This window comes from Microcebus murinus, chromosome 7 (genome assembly GCF_040939455.1).
Source record: "Microcebus murinus isolate Inina chromosome 7, M.murinus_Inina_mat1.0, whole genome shotgun sequence".
Taxonomy (NCBI): Eukaryota; Metazoa; Chordata; class Mammalia; order Primates; family Cheirogaleidae; genus Microcebus; species Microcebus murinus.
This window is the reverse complement of record NC_134110.1, coordinates 94,571,082-94,591,789: the sequence shown is the minus strand read 5'-3', so window position 1 is coordinate 94,591,789 and position 20,708 is coordinate 94,571,082. Positions and strand designations below refer to the sequence as shown.

The 20,708-nt window shown below is 39.5% G+C and overlaps 1 protein-coding gene across 8 annotated transcripts in view; it reads right to left on the bottom strand.

Moving 5' to 3' along the window:
• ASPH (aspartate beta-hydroxylase) overlaps nt 1–20,708 on the bottom strand; it is a 214,080-nt gene that overhangs the window by 130,830 nt on the left and 62,542 nt on the right. For all 8 annotated transcript variants that reach the window (XM_076005278.1, XM_076005279.1, XM_076005280.1 and 5 more), the window contains 9 exons: nt 18,997–19,071; nt 15,044–15,175; nt 14,531–14,578; nt 13,293–13,325; nt 12,259–12,315; nt 11,678–11,725; nt 11,180–11,212; nt 7,125–7,193; nt 1,390–1,434 (listed from right to left, as the gene is read on the bottom strand). In XM_076005278.1, coding sequence (XP_075861393.1) covers nt 1,390–1,434; nt 7,125–7,193; nt 11,180–11,212; nt 11,678–11,725; nt 12,259–12,315; nt 13,293–13,325; nt 14,531–14,578; nt 15,044–15,175; nt 18,997–19,071 — 540 coding nt within the window. The remainder of the gene's footprint in view (nt 1–1,389; nt 1,435–7,124; nt 7,194–11,179; nt 11,213–11,677; nt 11,726–12,258; nt 12,316–13,292; nt 13,326–14,530; nt 14,579–15,043; nt 15,176–18,996; nt 19,072–20,708) is intronic.

The following is a 20,708-nucleotide window of genomic DNA, read 5'->3' as shown; positions in this document are numbered from 1 at the left end:
TTAATCAAATCTTCAGTTGTTCAATATCTCATTTAAAAATCCCCTTATATCATCACCCCACCCACTTGGTATTTCACATTAATGGTCCAAATAAATTCCTGGGCTCAGTTTAAAAAACATTGAAATAAAAGCACAGAGATTTCTGGTCAGAAAATATTATGGTTCAGACCTTCATAAAAATTAGATCAATATTAAAAAATGTGATCTGTAACTAGAAAAATATTAATGTTATAGGATATAAATATCCACCACTTGCCTTGCCCTGTACATCTCTTCTAAACATAAATGCACATTGCCTGGTAATCACATGTGAAACTCAATTTCTCCATGGACTTCTTTTCTCATTTATAACACCAACAATTCAGGTTTCCTAAGTATTGTTTCTGTACTATTATTATTCTAAATGTACATGGTACGACAACTGTCAAATCTAAAATATCTCATTCATAAGACAAGCTGATGCATAACTAAAAATATTCTTTCATTATTTTGGGTTTTTTCCCTGAAATTTTAGTATTTAATAAATTTTGGTAGGCCCAATTATTTCTACCAAAATCAATTAACAGTACTATATATCACTGCTACAAAATTCCCATGAAGCATCATGAGAAAACGATGAGTAAAGACTGAACAAATAAATATGACACAACAAGATAAAAAAAGAAACACAGAAATGAGAAGAAATATACTTGGGAAATGAAAAATCCTCTTTTAATAGAATATTCTTTCCCATTATGAGAATCAGGTTTAAATGCTAATTTCTGACTGCAGGTATAGTTTATGTCCTCTCTAAAATGCACTGGCAAGTACAGGCCTCAGTGGAAATGCTGTTCCCATTCCTTAAATTCACTGATGAGGAAAGCAGACAGGTAGGGGAACGTATGGAAAGGTGGAGAAACTGGGTTTAATATAGTGGGCTGAAAGGAGAGACCCTAGGGTACTGACAAGCCCCAGGGCACCAAGAAGCTCTCAAGGAAGGGGGGGGGAGGATAAGGAACAAGGAGAGTAGAGTCTAATTTATGCACCATGCAACTTTCACCCTAAGGCAATTCTGACTCCTTAGCAGCCAGCAAATGGCCTGTTAACCAAAAAGGAAAAGAAAACAAAACCCCTAACTTCTTCTATTACCACCATTTATGATGGCAAAAATCATATGACCATTAATATTCCTCCAATTCTAGCTCAACAAATACTAACTACACTAAATCTAATGTGTACTTTCCAGCACTTTGGCTCAACTGATCAAAACACAGAAAAATTTTAAATTACGGTAGTTAAACTCTTCTCTCAAGATGTTTTACCCTTCATATATTTCTTATAAAGCTGCTGCTGATATCAGTAGTAGTTATCAAATAATAAGAGTGAAATATAACTAACAAAATGTCATACCTGGTGGTATTTCCTGGTGTTCTTCTACAGGAGGAACATTTACTTCTGAAATAAATAAAGTTATTAGCCATTACATATTGCTGACTAGTATTTAAAATACTGATTGCCAGTATTTAAGTTATGGTGATTATATTTTACAGACTTTACAAATTCAATTACAATTGCCATAAAAAATCAGGGTTTTGCACCCTCACAACAAAGAAGAGTTAGTTATAACGTAGCAAAATGAGTATTTCTCAATTGTTCTGTACAACAGGTTTGACAATATTACCTGCCTGACTAACCTTAAAACTCCATTGCCCAGCAAAGAAGATAAGACTAAAACCTAAGTTTTCACCACAATTTTGCATCAGACTTGACAAAAAAAGCTGAGGAAAGATGCTTAAGGTATTCTGTTTCTTCATTAAAGAGTTTCTTCTTGGAAAGTTTTTACCTCATAACCCTAGTTTTAACGTTAATGAAACAATGAAATTAAATTGCAAAAGAATCTTAAAAACAAACACTATCCTTAATAAAGTTGTTTTTGAAAAATAATATTCAAGATAACACATCCTAAGACTAGTCAAAGATGTAGATGTGAACTTTTAATATCTCGCCTTTTTCCTTCAATTCAATTATGACGGAAGAAACTGCAGACGGCCCCACCTAATGACATAAAGACATAGTGACCTGATTTGCTCTATCAGATGACATCACATATTAACATCTTTAAACTTAACAACCCATTTAGCATTACCTTAACCTAGAAATGAGATTATATCAGCTTTCCTTTTACCCTTTAAGAATTGTAAGAAGCTTTGGTTAAATGGAGGAATTTTTAATAGCAATTTCTAAAATACAAGATATTTATGTAGCTATTTTAATCATTTTTTCTTCTTGCATTCACTTGCTTCTAATTATAAAAATGACATGTGCTCAAAATAGAATATTTGAAAATATTTTACATAAAAGTAAAAGGAAACAAAAAAAGATCACACATATTCCCACTAACCACTGTTAGCGTTCTGGCATAGTTCCTTCTTAGAGTGGCAGTACAGCATCTCCTCACAGTAGCTTTCTACGTTGTGACTGGCTTAGTAGGTTTGCCTATTTACTTGGCTCTTAATTATTTAGAGACATATTAGTACTTTACCAACTTTGCCAATATTTTTACCAGAATTTCCTTCATTTTTGTCATTGTAGGTACAAAACTATGGTATATCATAAAGCATTACTTGCTTCTTTTGTTATTTCCATCACTGATGTTACACCAAGAAAGCCATATTACTGCAAGTTAAATTAAATTTTCATCAATTTTTATTCTGAAAAAATATACATTCAACAAACCCATCTGAAACTCTTTTAGTATGTGACATATTTAATAATAGAGGATTTCTAAAAAGGAAATAGTGAATTAATTATATCGGCACAACCTGAAAGGGTTAACTATTGTATTCATACAGCCTACTTTTCCTTACTCCAGTGCTTTTTGAACCCATTTCAGAATGGCTTTCACTCCCACCAATTTACTCAAATGGCTTCTGGAAAGATCACCAACAATTTCCACATCTCCAAATGCAATAGATACTTTCCAGTCCTGAAATTCCTGGGCCACTCAGCAACATAGAAGATAATCCCTCTTTTCTTTCTTTACTGTTTTCCTCCTGACTCAGTGGTTGTTTATCCTCCAATCCCCTCACAATAGTGGGGTTCCTCAGAGCTCAGTTCTCAGACTGCCTCTCTACTCTCTCTGTACTCACTTCCAAAATGACCATGTCAGTTGCCATGGATTTCCATCTTCACAGTGATGGCTCGCAAACGTTTATATTCATCTTAGATCTTGCCCAAATAGCTCAGATTAGCATATCGAACTCTCCAGTTGGATATCTCACACTAACTCCCAGACTTCAAGTGCCTAATATGGAGACTCTTTTTTTCTCCCCTAAACCAATTTCTTCTACATCCTAATTTTCTTCTTCTCAGTAAATGGCCCCATCATCCAATAGTTACTCTAACTACCCCAAAGGCCTCCTTTATTCCTTTTCTTTGCTTCACAACTATCAGAAGAGTTCATTAATTTTAACTCCAAAATATATCTCAAGTTCAACACTTTCCCCTCCATTCCCACTGCCATGATCTTACTCTAGGCCACCACAATCACTTCCTTGGAGCAGTCCAAAATAATTTCCTGTCAGGGTGGTCCCCCCTTCCATCCTTGTTCTATCCAATCCATTCTCTAACTAGAAGTAGAAATAATTCTTTGGAACATATATCAGATTATGCCATATCTCGCTTAAGTATTCCCCAAATTTACACTGTGTCTAGAATAGAATCCAAAGTCCTTAGTAGGCCCTGCAAGGTCCTGACGGATCCTTGTCCATCTATTTATCTGCAATGGAAAGTAAGCCGGCTGACACAGAGGGACAATAACAGAAGGCTGAACACAGGACTGGCACAGTGAGATCTGTACTTCTGCACAGATCACCCTAATGGCATGCGAAAGGAGGATAAAAAGGGTTGACAAATAGGAAGTCAAGAAGACCAGCTAGAAGGCAAGACTGTCATTAACTAGGAAGATGGCAAGGGGCTGAGCCAGATCACTAGTACTAGAGCTTTGGGAAAAGAATGGATTTGGGAAACGTTTAAGATATCTATTAACAGGGCTTGGGATTAGGTATAAAGACAGGGGAAGAGGAGGACTCAGCAATGACTCCCATGGTTCTAGACTGGGAATCCCAGTAGATATTGAGGCAACCAGCCAAGGGAAGAGGAGAGGGGTAAGAGAAGGTTGGCGGATGTGTGAAGATGAGCTCCCCTCACTGTCCACGCAGGGGCCCAGCACAGAAGACGCAGGCTGGGAAGCACACGTGGAGCCCCATGCGCCTCATCTACCACAAGGAATTCCCTTAGCAATCTATCAGCCTATTGAAATTCCTGAAAAGTCTTAAGAAAAAAACGTATTTCTAATCCAAGAAAAGCAGGGTCAAATTGTATGTTGCGCTGTTATAGTTCTTTTTTATAAAACCGATGTGGGGTAGGTTGGATGAAGTTCTTCCTGGGAATTTTGGGTTTCTATTTTCTGATTCTTGCTGAATAAATATATAAACTCTGCTATATTCTTCAGAACGTTAGTATTCCTCGTGGGGAAACGAGTAATGGGAGGTAGGAGAAAATCCCAGCTCCACCCAGCCCTGCCATGAAGGATTGGGTCAGATTGGCCAAGACCCAAAGTCAGCAGAAGGGGAGCACATTGCTTGTTCCCACAATTAGCAGGACATGACTTGTTGACCAGCAGAGAGAACTGTTCCTCCAGGCAAATGGCCAAGGACCTGTGGTTTCGCATGCGAGCCAAGGTTGTCTGTAATCCTGCATGCGGGACCAGACGGGAGAAGAGAGAATGTAAACTTCGTCTTCTCTTGTGCTGTGCAACCAAGCCGGGCGTCCTGTTATCCGCAAACGGTATCAAACGTAGAAGGGCATCTCTTACGCTATGTCCGGAGGAACAGGTGCTATTGGCCTGTGGGAAGTCACGTACCAGAAAGTAGCTGGGAAAATAGTTGGCATGAGAAAATAGCTGCGGGAAGCTTGCTCAATAAAACAGTATAAAAATAAAACGACTGGTGCTTTAAGCGCTGCAGTCTTGAACCGTCTTTGTGTCTGTGTGCTTTTTCTTCTGGGACCGCAGCCAATTCTCTCGTGTCCACGTTTTATGTCTATGTCTTTATGTGTGTCATCCTCCGTCCTGCAAGCGGGCCACGACACTGCCACATGGGGAGGGACCTGCGGGCACACAGTGGACCCGAGCGCCATGCAGAGGTCTCTGCCGGCCGCCAAGTGGACAAGGAGGCCACTGTAGTCTCCTCCTCCCCCAACACCCACCTCCTCCAGCAGCTGACTGTTCCATCCCATTGTGCATTCTGCCTAACCAAGCTCAAAACCAGTGACATTTAATCTGAAAACTGACAATCAGCTGCTCTTAAATGGATTCTAAAAGTAATTCCATGAGCAAAATTTTCCATTCCATGCTACATGTGGCAACCTACTGTTGTTCAATCGCATGCGTCCCCATGGGGTCAACTTCGGGCTCCATTCTGGCTCACGCACCCCAACCCGGCCACTTACAGCTACGGAACCTGGGCCAGCCAGTCACCTGGCCTTGCTCCAGTTTCAGTTCTTCGTTTGTGAAATAAGTACAAAGATCTCTGCTCTACCTCCTCCTCAGTGTCTACTGTGAGAAGCAACTCAAATAATATACTTGAAAGAATTACAATATATTGTAAACTGTTAAGAGAACTACATAAACCTAAGCTGCATTTAAGCACCACAATTTAACCACTTCGGTATGGTGCTCACCTTGCCCACAAAACCTTGCCCACAGCCGGCACTCATAGTCCGCACGGTAGTTTGTGCTGTGCATTGACAACGAATCCGTTTTGCTCTTGTGTGATGAGGAAAGCTTGAAAGCACTGAAAGCTTGTTTTACTTTACAGGCAGCTTTACTTGTCATGTAAATCAGAATAGGTAACATAGACATATATGTTTCCATTATGTTATTTTTTTTTTTTTTTTTTTGAGACAGAGTCTCGCTTGTTGCCCAGGCTAGAGTGAGTGCCGTGGCGTCAGCCTAGCTCACAGCAACCTCAAACTCCTGGGCTCAAGCAATCCTTCTGCCTCAGCCTCCCGAGTAGCTGGGACTACAGGCATGCGCCACCATGCCCGGCTAATTTTATATATATATATACATTAGTTGGCCAATTAATTTCTTTCTATTTTTAGTAGAGACGGGGTCTTGCTCTTGCTCAGGCTGGTTTCGAACTCCTGACCTCGAGCAATCCGCCCGCCTCAGCCTCCCAGAGTGCTAGGATTACAGGCGTGAGCCACATTATGTTATTTTTAAATGTTCACAATTTTATTTTGATAAATGAAAAATTAGAAAAGTCATATGACGGCTGTCGGCTAAAGTGGCTGTGCGCGTTCATCTGTGGCTGTCAACTATAGTCAATGCTCGTACCGAAGTGGTTAATATATGCAACTATTTTGTTTTTCAGTAACCATTCTTCACCTCCAATAAAAATGTTTTTCTCCTAGCTGAAAACAACACAAAGGACTCAACTTTCAACCCACCTCTGCCCACAGCTAACCCCTTTTCATTAGACCACTGCCTCATGGGGGGTCGCCTACCCCATTTAGGGCTCCATATCCTCAGCAGTTGCCCATTACAGTATTCTGTTTTCATTGCCAGCGTTGCCCTTTTCATAAACTTTAATTACTTTATTTATCATCTGTTTGGCCACTGGAATGCCTGCCCCAATAAACACAGGATTTCTGCCTTAGACATAGAGAGCAAGTAGAAAATGTTCAATAAATACTTGTTGAATAAATGAACATACTCTTCAATGGAAGGTAAAACTATTTCTATGAAATTAACTTACATTCTGATATTATGTTTGAATCTTCTACAGCATTATCTAAAAAAAGCAAACACATCTTACATTAACTCACCTCTGCTCAGATTCCTAAATTAAATCCTATCCACTCAGATATCTAAATTTGGCTCTTTTTAGACTGGGTCTTTTTATAGAATACTTATACTAGGGTATCAACTTGAATTTCAATACCCAATTACTTTCTTGATGACTTGAAAGTGTCTTGTATTTCTCACTACGTTGATTCTTTGTTCCACAAATTATAAGACTTTTAACAAATATAGTGGGGTATTAACTTGCAAGAAACATCCATTTACAGAATAAACTCACCTGAGATTTCAATCACTTCATTTTCTGAAGGTTCATTTTCCAAAGGTTCATTTTCTGAAGGTTCATATACTATTTAAAAAAAAACAGAAAAAATAATCCTTTATAGCACTGCACAACTTTTATTATAACATAAAAGTTAACGACATGTTTCAAGGGCAGATTCAACATCTTATCCATCTCTGAACGCGTAGGGCTTAGTCGATGGGAAACAGCAGACTAGAGAAGGGTGGGGAAGAGTTTGCTCTGGACTGAAACAGTCCCAGCTTTAAATTCTAGCTCAGCCACTTATTACCTTTATAAATTTTTCTTCATGTTTGTTGTGGTACTTCTGAGTTAGATGAAGCTCAACCCTGCTAATCATCCTGGACCTCGGTTTTCACCAGGGATCATTGTTTGTGGAGCAATGCTCAGATCTTTAACCTGAGGGCAAAGGTCCCTGCTGCCAGCCCAAGAATGCGGGGTGAGCCAGCAGACCTCCATGCACCGCCTGACCAGGGCGCACTCCCCGTTCCTCCTCCCTCCCTGGCACGAGGCTCCAGGCTTCTCCTCTGCTCCACTGCCAGCAGGCGCCTCTCTGCACAGTCCTCCCCTGAGCCCAGCACCCTGCAGCTTTCTCAGTCAGCCTGACCTTCCAAAGTGTCTCCAGTTTTCTGGTACACTACATACAAACTTTCTTATTTTCCTAGCAAAGTTACGAATTTATTCTTTTATTCATTTAGTAAAGAAATATTTGTGAACACCTACTATCTTCAAGACATTATTCCCAGTATTGGGTACAGGAGGGGACTATTTTTGACATATTGTTGTGTCCTTTTGGAGCCATTTGGAAGACGAGGAAGCAGTGAATGTGTGCTTACTGTCCCCAAATGTTACACACATTTAAATACACTCTCATGCCTCTATCAACTTAAAAAAACAAGGCAACCCTTCCTTAAGCTTGCTTCCCATTGTCCCCTCTTTCCTCCACTTCACAATCTAACTTCTTCAAGGAGGTGAAGAAGGCTCCTCCTTGCACCTCCCATCCTCAATCCACTCCCACCTGCCTGCAGGCCCGACCATGGGGACTGCCAGCGGCCACCTCTTCTAAGCCTAGGGGCACCAGCCAGCATTTACCAAATTAGGCCTCTTTGCAACATGCCTTCCTTTCCAAACACCGCTGCCCCTGGACTTCAGCGTGACCCTGTTCTCCTTCTCGTTCTTCCTTATTACCTCATCTTTGTCTCAGGAGGCATTAAATGTTGGGCTTCTTCAAAGCCCAGCCACAGAACATCCCCTGGTCCTCCTCTATTCGCTCTTCCTAAGAGATCTCAGAGTTTGGCCCCAATGGCCACATACACACAGATAATCCCCACACTAGAGCTGCAAACTAGACTTGTCTTCTGAGAGCCAAGCACTCGCAAGTGGCTCATCTGATCTCTCTTCTTAGATGCCTCAAGGAAATCTCACTGTCAACATGCACGGACTGGACTTACGACCTCCCACCCTGTCCCTGTCTTCCAGTCTGTCCTATCTTAGGAAGAGCCCCTGCAGCCACCGGGCAGCACAGCCAGAAGCCTGGACATGGTTCTCAGCACCTTGCTCTCACCCCAGCTACACTCACACATCAAACCCTGCCGATTTTTCCTTCTGAATATTTTTCAGCTTTGTCCACTGTCACCGCCACCACCCTAGTCTAAACTACTACCACCTCTCCAACCTGTCCATCGACACAGGCCCGGCTATGGTCACCTATGACGCCACTGCAGAGCTAGGTCTCGTACACATTTTTGGCGCTTATCCCACATGGCTCTTGGCAGCACCACTGGACACCTCTTTCTTGAAACTCATCTCCTTTGCTCCTCGTTAGGCAGAGACGTGACTCAGGGAAAGATGAGATTTGGATGACTGCAGTAGCCCAACCGGTCCCCACATTGACTCTTGTCTGTCTCCAGTCCATTTGCTACATTTCAGACCCCTCAATCTTCTCAAACTGCAAATGTGATTTGGGGGTGCCCCTGCACAGCACCCTACAATGATGACGAATGTCCTTGGCCTCCTTTACAGACATCCTCTGGACCATCTCAGCCCCATCCCTCTATCTCTGCCAGTTCACCTCAAGACCTCACACAGCTGTCCTGGAAGCTCTCCCCTGGCCTGCCCACTGCTCTCACCTTAGCCCAAAATTCAGAAATCCTGGCTTAATCCACAAACCAGGGAAGGTCTCTGTCATGTGCTCTTGTTACATACTCTATTTGTTCTCCCCATCACTTATTACAACTGTAATTGAAGACTACACTGAAATTACTTGTTTAATTTCTACTCCCCGTTAAAATATGAAATCTATATCCAAACACGTTTATACCATGTGTGTGTTCTTCACTAGAAAGTCATACTAATTATCCTTTTTTAAACATTTTAAATTACATTTATTAAGATACTTCTAAAATTAATGAAATATATTCATTTTTACAATATTTTTTAGAATGGTATCTAATTTTATACTTCTCACAAGTTTGATTTTAAATTCCTTCAAATCTAATTTGCAAATTGCATTCCAAACACATTCTTTCTAGTAAATTTTCAAAAAAACACTATAATGGTTGGCAGAAACGAGAAAAGTATCTCAAATCCCATCTACATGCAACTTTTAATTTGTAAATTTCTATTCTCTTCTTCAAATTCAATATTGAAAAAGAAATCTAAATATAATCTCAGAGCCGGGTTTAACTTTAACTTCTTTAACTTCTTATAAAAAAATTATCAGTACCTAAAGATACAATCCAGGGTTCTTCCAATGGTATCATTTCTATCCCACTAGAAACAGCCACTATAGATGATGACCTTGGTAGGGTCTCAAGTCTTAAATTAACATATCAGATCTACACATAGTCATTTCTAATTTTCTTCAATTGTGAGTCACCAGCTATCAGAACTCCTTGAAAGGAAGAATCCTATGTTACTCATATTTTAACTTCAAGCCCTAAAACCATTTAGAATGTGGAAAGTCTTCCAAATTCCATTCAATCATGACATATTTCTTCATATTTCCTGCTTTACACACAAACTTACACCCAACTGACCTCTTCCTAGAGAATCATATTTGAAGATAATCAAATAAAAAGGATACATCATTAGCTGTATCATTTCTTCCTTTTTTTTTAAGAGATGAGTTGTCAGTCTGTCATCACCCAGGCTGAATGGAATGCAGTGGTATAATCATAGCTCACTGCAGCCTGGAACTCCTGGGCTCAAGTGATCCCCCTGCCTCAGCCTCCTGAGTAACTGGGACTACAGGGCACACCACCATGTGTGGCTAATTTTTTTCATCTTTTTTTTTTTTTTAAGAGATGGGGGTCTTGCTATGTTGCCCAGGCTGTTCTCATACTCCCAGTGTCAAGAGATCCTCAAGCTGCCTGAGTTGCTGGGATTACAAACCTGAGCCACGATGCCTGACAGTATCATTTCTTAATCATACAATCTTGGACAAATTATTTATGTTATCTGAACCTTATTTCTGGGAAGTAGAGAAAATATTATCTACTTCATGGAGTTCAATAAAACAGTACATTAACTGCTTGGACAGAGAGGAGTTCAATGGCCTTATTCTGAATCAGATGCTGCCCATGCCACAAATTTGCCAGAACTATTTTCTCTATGTTGCCTTTAAGCCTGGAACTCAATTCTTCTCAACCTTCCTCAAGTTGGCAAATCAGTCATCTTTGAGAGTAGGATTAATTTGTACAATCAGCAAGAGTAGTTAAACTCTTGACTAAAGTAGCAGTTCATACATATTTTAATCAAGAGAGAGATGGCTATAAAATAATGAGATCGGTTTTCTTGAATGACTTGTAACTGCCTCCTAATGATTTGTAAAGAATTTAGGAAATTATTTAGGCATTGACAGAACAGCTGGAATAGGCAATCTCCCCAAAGGAATTCTTTGAAAACTACTATTCACTTGGATATTTTAAGTTATGATATTTATAGCTTAAAACATAATTATCTATGTTTTATAGTCAAACTATGGCATTTTTTAAAACAAGTAGGTAGCCTAAGATTAAGAAGCATTTTCAAACCTTGTTCATCATAGTCTTGGTATGTTACACCATCTGCAAAAAAAAGAGAATAAAAACAAAATAAGTATTAAATGAGTCATTCTGAATAACTACTTAGCTAAAAAACAACAACTTAATCTCAAACACGGAATTCTATTCCTTTAAATATTAATGTCTGCACAGTCAGTAATAAATGCCTCTGCCCAAAAGCCACTAAAGGAAAGGGCAGGTAAATTATTGTCAAACAAAATTCCTCAAATTGGCACAGAATAAGACACATAAAAGTAGCGTTAGGATTTAACATCATGTTTTGTTATGGAGGCGTTAGTAGGTAAGATGAAATATGAAACGCTGATGTTCTTTTATAGTCTAATTTTGTTACAAGACAAAATGTCATGCATTAAGTGCTAAAATTACTTCTTTGACTTCTTTAAAAGAAAAATCACCATGTTAACATGGCACTGCAATTGAAAAACATTAAGTAACATTCAAAATCTAATGAAAACCTTCATTTAATACCTGCATCATGGTGCAATCTTTCATCATCTACTACTGGTTCACTGGAATCTAAAAAAACAAAAATGAAAAAATGAAAAACCAAAAATGAAAAAGCCAAAAATGAAAAAACCAAACATGTTACCAGATGCCATTCTAAAAGATTCACAAATTAATTCTCATCTTCGCAATCTTGTAAGGCAGATATTGTCATTATCATTTAATAAAATTTAAGCTCAATAATGTTCCTTAGTTTGCCAAATCACAAAGACAGGAAAGGATAGGAAACAGAACAAGGATTTACACCCAGCCTGACTCTGCTACATCATCTCACCTCTTCAATTTCCAAATATTCTTTGCAACATCCTACATACAAAGACCAAACTCTTTGTAGTGCTTTGAAAAACACAACTCCTTTTTCCCTTGTTTCCCTATGTAATATAAGCCATATTCAGAAATCCCTATACATATCTTGGTAATCAAAAGTGATTGTAAGAATAAAGAGATCTGTGTTTCATCAGAGTGAATCATTAACCCTGGGTTTAAATGGCCTTGACCCCTGCCCCAAACGGAAACACATATCGATAATTTTAGCATTCACAAACCTGGATTTTCCTGTTCATACATGATCTCTTCCATATCCTGATTATAGTCCTGTGAAACTACAAGTGAGGAAATAATTAGGAAATTACAAATGTGTCTGGAATAGGGATTACATGTGATCATCAAAACCAGAAAAGTACAATTTCTAGTAATGACAGAATTGTGAAATCAAAGCATAATGATGTTCAAACATGTCCACTCATAGAACAAATAGTTATTAACTACGATAAACACCAAATACAAAGATCAGTAAGGCAGTCCTCGTCATCAATGGGTTTATAGCCCTACCACAAAATCATAGAGCTATATTCTCATTTAGTTTATGCAGATTCAACTACAGTCAGCAAATAAAAAATGAGAGCGGCAGAGAGACAAAGAGAGAGCAGTGCAGGTGAGTCTTCTTGCCCAGCGAGCAGGCACCGGCTGCTAAGTGAGCCTGAGTGAGGATGCACACAGCCCCAGCCCTCATTTGGACTCAATACTGGGCACTCCATGCGCTTCTCTTAGACCAAAACATAGTTCTAGTTTTTACAGATATATATTGTTAAAACGATACAGGTACTAAATGCCAGCCAACAATATCACATGGTCCTCAAGCACAGTAAGAATGATCTGTTCCCACATTGGAAGAAAAACTAGCCAGTGACACAGGCTTACTGACAGTGATGCGTCCATCTCCGGTGTACCTTCTAGGGTGCATGACACGTGACCAAACACAACTCTGATATTACATTGACTTTGTAACTTAAGACTACAGAATTCTGTAACTTAAGGTTACAAAACTCATAATTCCACTACTGGGAATTTATCCTTAAGAAACAGACTTTATAAAACACAAAAGCTATATTCAAAAGATAATATATTAATACATGATATGAGTAACAAAATTATTAAGCATATCATGTGATATGTTAAATAATTTATATTGTTATTAATAAATAATTATAGATATATTACATATATAATCTTACAATGATGTCTCAAAAGAAAAGATTCATTGCAATTGAGAGAGAATAGTATTAAATTAACATCTCACCCGGCTCTTCCACATGGTAACTGTCCCCAATTTCTGAAAACAAATAAGATTGATATTACTTTTATAAAATGGTGTACATAATCTGGCATATTCTGAATCTATGCTTATGGTTAATTTTATTTTAAAATAAATAACTATTAAAATGAAACACGGAAATATTAAATGTCTGCTTAACACTTCGTCTTTCGCTAGAGCTACACTCTGAAATGTCTCACACATTATCATACTTGATTCCCTCAATAACCACAGGATGATGAACACCTCACACGTGCTAGAGAGACAGACAGTTTATACGGAATAACACAGTGACAGAGGCTGCACCAGGAGAAGTGCTAATCTCTAGTCCACTTCGCATTTCACTACAGTGTTCCATTCCATTCCAGACCTGTCCCACCATTTTCTAGAGAGCTTCTATCCATGCCTTTCAAACAAGCATGGATATAAGCTTTTTGAAAATATCCTCTGATAAATGAGGAGCTGCCTGCTTCTAAAGTAAATTCTCAATATATTAAACACTGTGAGGAGATAAACTTTACTTTTTCATTATTTTTATGCTTAATAAAAAGTCATTGCAACTATTTACCAGCTGTGTTGCGTAGGATTTTGTAAATAAAGCTTTATAGAAACACAGCCATATTGACCCATTTAGGAAATGTCTCTGGTGGCTTTTGTGCTAACAGCAGAGCTGAGTAGTTGCCATAGAGGCTGTATGGTCCGCAAAGCCTGAAATATTTACTATCTGTCCATTTACAGAAACAGTTTGCTGGTGCCTGGTGTAGAAGCTTAGAAACATGTTCTGCCCACAGTAGTTACAAAGTTTATGTCGAATAGGAGCCTGAGAAAGATTATCAAGTCAAATATTTCATTGGTTGTTTGAATTTCACATAACAAATAGCAATCTAGGCAGGAGAATATAGTAAAAGTAGTTTGTTAAAGTATTTCACTTACTTTTCATAAGAAATTTATACATTTTAAGTTTCTCTTAAAAGTACTTTGAAGCAAAATTAGAATATCTATTTATTTTAGGGGAAAATCACTTTAATTGAATCTTTATGCTTCAACTTAAAAAAATTTAGATAAGTTAAATATTAGTTTTAAAGGGGGTTAAGAAAAGCTTCAGTAATTATAATTATCAATTGTCTATTGTCTTTAAAAGAAAAATCACCATGTTAACATGGCACTGCAATTGAAAAACATTAAGTAATATTCAAAATCTAATGAAAACCTTCATTTAATACCTGCATCATGGTGCAATCTTTCATCATCTACTACTGGTTCACTGGAATCTAAAAAAACAAAAACACACCTTTGCCAAAAATGATAAAACCAAACATGTTACCAGATGCCATTCTAAAAGATTCACAAATTAATTCTCATCTTCACAACCTTGTAAGGCAGATACTGTCATTATCATTTAATAAAATTTAAGCTGAATAATGTTCCCTAATTTGCCAAATCACAAAGACAGGAAAGGACAGGAAACAGAACAAGGCTTTGCACCCCACTTGACTCTGCTACATCATCTCACCTCTTCAATTTCCAAATATTCTTTGCAACATCCTACATACAAAGACCAAAATCTTTATAGTGGTTTGAAAAACAACTCTTTTTCCCTTGTTTCCCTATGTAATATAAACCATATTCAGAAATCCCTATAAATATCTGGGCAATCAAAAATGTATTTTGTATTTATTTTGTACTTTCTTCTGAAACAAACAAACAAACAAAAAACAAAAGAAAAGGTACTCTACCATCATGGAATGTTTCAGGTTCCAGGGTCTCAAACTGATCATCTACAGCAGTCACTGTATGAAAATCGTTATCCTCTGGTTGTGGTTCTCCCGCTGGTTCACCCTCTTGTTGCTGCAGGTCTTCTCCTTCAACTGTGACAACGGACAAAGGGACACAAGTCTACAGTGAGGGCCCACTGGCCACAGTAACTCAGACACAGAAGCCCCTGGGAAAGGCTGCCACCCTCCTCCTGCTGCTGGGCAGTCTCCGCCTGTCCTCTGGGCCACTGCAGATGCCACTGTCCACTCCGAAGCCATTTCCTCACTCTGGCCAAGTGCCAGTCTGCCTACTCAGGGAGGAGGGTGGTCTCCTCTCATTGGAACGTGAACTCACCAAGGACAGGGGCCTCAAGTACATTGTTCACTATGTATGCCCAGCACTTAGGGCCATGCATAGCCTTAGGACGTACTCAATAAATATCTGATGAATTGATGAATGAAAACATTCGTAATTATATTTGCCTCTTTGATTATCATTGGGTCAGAGAAAAGGTCACACTATGACCTTTTACTGAAAATTGACATAAAATTCCATGTAGCAACTTTAGAGGACCAAACATTCTATAGCAAAGAACAGGTAGCCACCTGTCGAAATCACAGGCTATGTCACAGATCGACTTGCATGATGCTGTGTGTCCAAACACTCTGTTTAGCCTTATGCTAGTTATGCAGAGATGCCCATTTTTTCTCCTGAGATTAACTTCTCTGATGTACTAAGCTGTTCTTCTTCTTTTGTGTAGATGTTGAACATCCTACATTATTCCACTGTAATACGGCTTACATTGTTACTGGGCCTAAAAATGACCCCAATAACTTGACGTGGCTCCCAGCAGACCATCTCCTACACACAACACTCAAGCTACAGCCCTCGCGGGGCGGCACAGCGAGCAGGCATGCGGGGTGTGGAACACATGCTTCTGGATTTAAGCTCTTCCACAGCTGCTGCGTGGCTGCAGACAAATTACTTAACTACTCAGTGCCTGAGATTTCTCTTACATAAAATGGGAATAATAGTACCTATTCATAGCTTTGTTGTGAAGATTAAAACACTTAGAAAAATGCATGGCCCACAGTAAACTTAGGTGCTATTATCATCACAGTAATAACATTGCTACTATTCCCCACTGCTACCGAATTCCCACCCCACCCCCAAACTGCAGAAGATGTCCTTAGTTACTGTCCCTTTACTGTGGCACAGTTAAGCTCTCAGATGTCACTGAATCAGGCAACCCAATTTACGTCAATACTATTTATTTGTCTTCTGTCTTCTCATCATAGCTTACTGTATTTTTCTCCTCATTCCAGATTTTCTGCCACTCAGCAAACCAATCACCAATTCTAACTCTTGCTGCGAATTTTACTACTCTTTTTCTTCTTACCGTATCCCTCTTCCCTTATTCTGCTGTCATCGTAGCCAATGAAATGTGATGAGTTTTACATTAACAGAACTTGGTTCTCTGTTCAATGGAAATGTCCCTGTTTTCAGTAGGAAAACAGCCAAACATTGCACACTACTTTTGAGCCTCCACTGCTCAGTCAGGGACAGCCTGGTATGAAGAGAACTTTCTGAGAGTTAACTAGACTCTAGGCACTGGCAAGCGCTCTGCGGCTGTTATGCCATCCCACGAGGTGGGTACTAGTATCTTACTCTGACAGACGAGGAACTGGAGACACTTTGCTAAAGCCATGCAGCTAACCAATGGCAGATGCAAGACCTGAATCCTAGCGTGGGATGCACCATGGTGGGGACAGGGAGCCATGTTGTCATGAGACGTGACGATCAGGTGGGGTAAGAAACACATCTCAGCCAAAGACATACCAGGTGCAGAGGCTCCAAGGCAGGGGCTGGGCCATTTCAAAGAAAAGGCAGAGGCCAGTGGGCTAGAGAAAAGTGACTGATGAGAAGAAGCAGGCTGCAGCCAGATAAGGAAGGCACAGCTGGCTGGGCTACATCAGACATGGTTATAGAGGAGCAAGGATGCAAACAGGGAGACCCAGGCGGGTGCTACACCGGCAGTCATGGCAAGAGGTGACAGTCACCACTGAGGGCCTGGAGGGCCAGGATGCATGTCAGTGGCAATGCCAATACGACTTGATGATGGATTAGATACGTGAATGAAGAAGAGGAATGAGAAATCAAGGGAAATGCCTGGGTTTTTAACTTAAGCAACTAAATGGGAAGAGAAGCCATTAACCAAAATATAGCAGGCTAAACTACGAGTAATATTGGGGTTTGGGGTAGGGAGGAGCTGTGAGATGGGGAAGAATCACGAGTTCTGTGTTAGGCATATTTTAAGTCTGAGACACTGATAAGACATCCAAATGGAAATGTCTTATGCAGCTGGACAAGCCTGGAGTGATCAGGGCAGCAGCTATATATTCAAAAGTCACCAGCATATAAATAACATTTAAAGCTACGGACCATATATGTGATTGCTAAGGAGAAAGTCTCAACAAAGAAAAGAACAGGTCTAAGAAGGCAGCTGTGGCAAGGAACATGGCCCCAGACTCGATTCTTTCCTCTTCTGGCTGCCTGCCCACCCACCACCCACCTAAACATCTCCCCGGTACCTCCACGCTCTCCATCCCCGCCTCTGGCTAGGCGGAGTTTGACCAACCATCCGGACTCACTCGGGTTACCAGTACCCACCCTCCACCTCGTCTCCCTGCCGACTGCCTGCATCCCTCCCATGCATTTTTCATGCTGCAGACAGAATACACAGCCCTCCTCAACACCCTCCCCGATGATTTCAATTACGCTCAGGATCAGGTAAAAAATACCCTTTCTCTCAGCACACTCCTCCTATGTATTCCACATGCCAGCCATTCTGAAATACTTTCAGATTCCCTCTTGCCTCAGCCGTGACGAAGTTCCACACCAGCCTCCAGCTCCTAAGTGAAGAAGTCACTTCCTCCAGGAAGCCTCTCTGACCTTGAGTCGGGGTGAGCCCCACAGAGCACCCTGGGTTTCCCCGTTATACCACTCACCCCATGATAATGAAATCACTTATTTAGGCTGCATCTTCCCTGCATTAGGTTAAAGTTAGAGAAAATGCTGGAGGAAAGGGAAGCCTGTGCTTGCTCCCACAGGCAGACGCCGTGGCTTTCTGACCTACCTATAACGCAGCTGGCAATAAAAGGACACAGGCTCCTACACTCTTAGCAACATCGGCAAAAACAGTTTAAATGACAGAGATTGTTTATTTTTAAGAAACTCATTTTTTTTTCTTTAGGACATTTAGGAGCATAACAAACCATCAGGAGTAATAAGATACCGTGTTCTGCTCCCCTGGTGACCCCTTCACGAGTTACATTTTGGGGTCACTCTCTCTGTTTTTACAAAGGGATGCTTTAAGAAGCTGCCTTATAAAACCCCAACACTGGTTTCTGAACTATCATTTAGTATCCTCTACACAGAGCTCCACATGAGAAATGGTTTAGATTTAAGTGCTGGGAAAATGCTTTATATTCTTGTGTTTTTCCTTTCTGGTAATCTAACCTGTATTATTAAAAATGTCTCTGTTTCCTTTTGGTGCCCAGCCAAGCAGGAAGTGAAGTCTGAGAGTGGATGACAGCACCTGGGTAACCCATCACAGGAGGAAACCCTGTGTCCTCCTCCTGTCCTCCCTCCTACTCCTGATGGATCGCTGGTCTCAGCCCGTGTACGCGCATTTATTCCCACCACCTCTCTCTTAGATGTGCGCATTTAGGCTCCTTCAGTGAGGTGGGGTACAATAAAATATGTACAGGGCTACTCCAAAGTAATACTTGTACTCTAATAACTTTGAATTTAAAAATTTTTAAGAAAATAATCCAAACATCCAACTAACATTTAAGTTTTAAAGTAATGCCCAAGTCACGTAATTAAACATATATTAGTAATTCATGACAAAACAATAGATTTTAATTCATACCATGTTCTGTGTATACCATTTCTTGGAGATGGGGCTGAATTTGTTCTGTTACTTCATCGTGGATATACCGGGGTTCTAAAATAATTACAAAACATGACTAAGTAGAAAAATTCAAGCATTAATGTGGAACTCTAACACTCAAATATGGAACTTATGCCTAGACATTAAAATGAATATACATGGCTAAGCAATTATGCATCCTTTTTTGTCAGTTTACCGTGTTTTTTCCTTTGTTGGTAAACATCATAGGTATCATAAATTGTTTTTTTTTTCCCAGCAGATATAAGTGTTAAAAGACTTTCAATAAGATTTTTAAAGAAAGAAAACTAATTCAGGGTCATATTTTTATTTTAAATAAAAGCCCCACAAAGAGCAAAATGACTTCAGTTTCTAATTATTAATAATACAGTTCACACTAATGGTAGAAGAAAGTAGGAAGGACAAAGCCTTCAGGAGAAGCACTGGGAAGTAAAGATAAAAATCTAGATGACAAGGTCAATATAGATTAAAGTATATGGTCAACCACTGCCTTCCCTGACTAGAAGAGAAGACACCCTTGCTGGTGTGAGGACTGAGGGGCTCAGGGTTGGCCGACCCCTCCCTGATGTTGTCAGGAAGACCCTACACTGTAACTGACAATCCTTTCAGCTTTGGAGAAACACATCTGACATTCAGATCCACAGATTCAAATAAACGTGAATTACAAAAGGGATCATTGACAATGACATGCAGACAACACAACACTGTGGTGCTTATCAGATTATCAGACTCACCTGCAACATGATGCAAGGAACAAGAAGCTATAATTACATTGACACCACTGTAAATTCTCTAACAAACATAATCTATGTTCAATGAATAAAAATAGCACCAGACTTGGTATCATAAATGCTGTCATGTGAAATGATGCCAGTGACATCACTTATTTACAAAAGCTAATCTTCCATGAAAAAAAATAAATAAATAAAATGGAAGAAGTTAATTTAAACTTCAGGTAGGGAAAAAGTTTAAATATAATATCTATTATGCTAACCATATTACAAAACCATTTCTAAAGCACAAAAATGCCTTCTATTTTTTATAGATGTTTATATTTCACAAGCCACTTTTATATATATTCTCTTACAACTACAAAAGAGTCTGCCAATCTCCATTCTTCCCTTATCTTCTCACAATGCCTATGTTAGCTTCCTAACTGGATGCCCAGTTTCACAACTGCTGAAAGCACCATCCAAAGAGAATATAATTTGAGTTACTAGAAGTGGTGTACTCTGCTTTTTTGCCTAACCCTTTAATGGCTTCCTTTGCCCAAACAGGTGAAAACCTAAGCTCCTTGGAAAAGAATAAAAAACCTCCACAACTGAGCCCTCAGAGACTTCTCCAGAATCATCTGCTACCAGCACTGGCTTTGAACTTAGTGAGTACACTACACCATTTCAACTTTCCATAGTTTTGTAAGCACTCTTCCTCACCCCTGGAAAGGGTTAGTGGAGGAAGAAGCCAGACAGCAACGGGTCAAAGAATGATTTTTTTTTTTTTTTAGTGCAAAGTAAAATTTTAGGTGCTAAATCCAAACACACATTTAAATGCGTGTTAAAAAAAAAGAGTTAAAAAAATTCATTCCTTGTTCTAGAGCCATGATAAGATTATAGCAATTCTACAGGAATGAGAGGGAAACAGTAAACTCTCCTAGGATTATGAACTGAACAGAA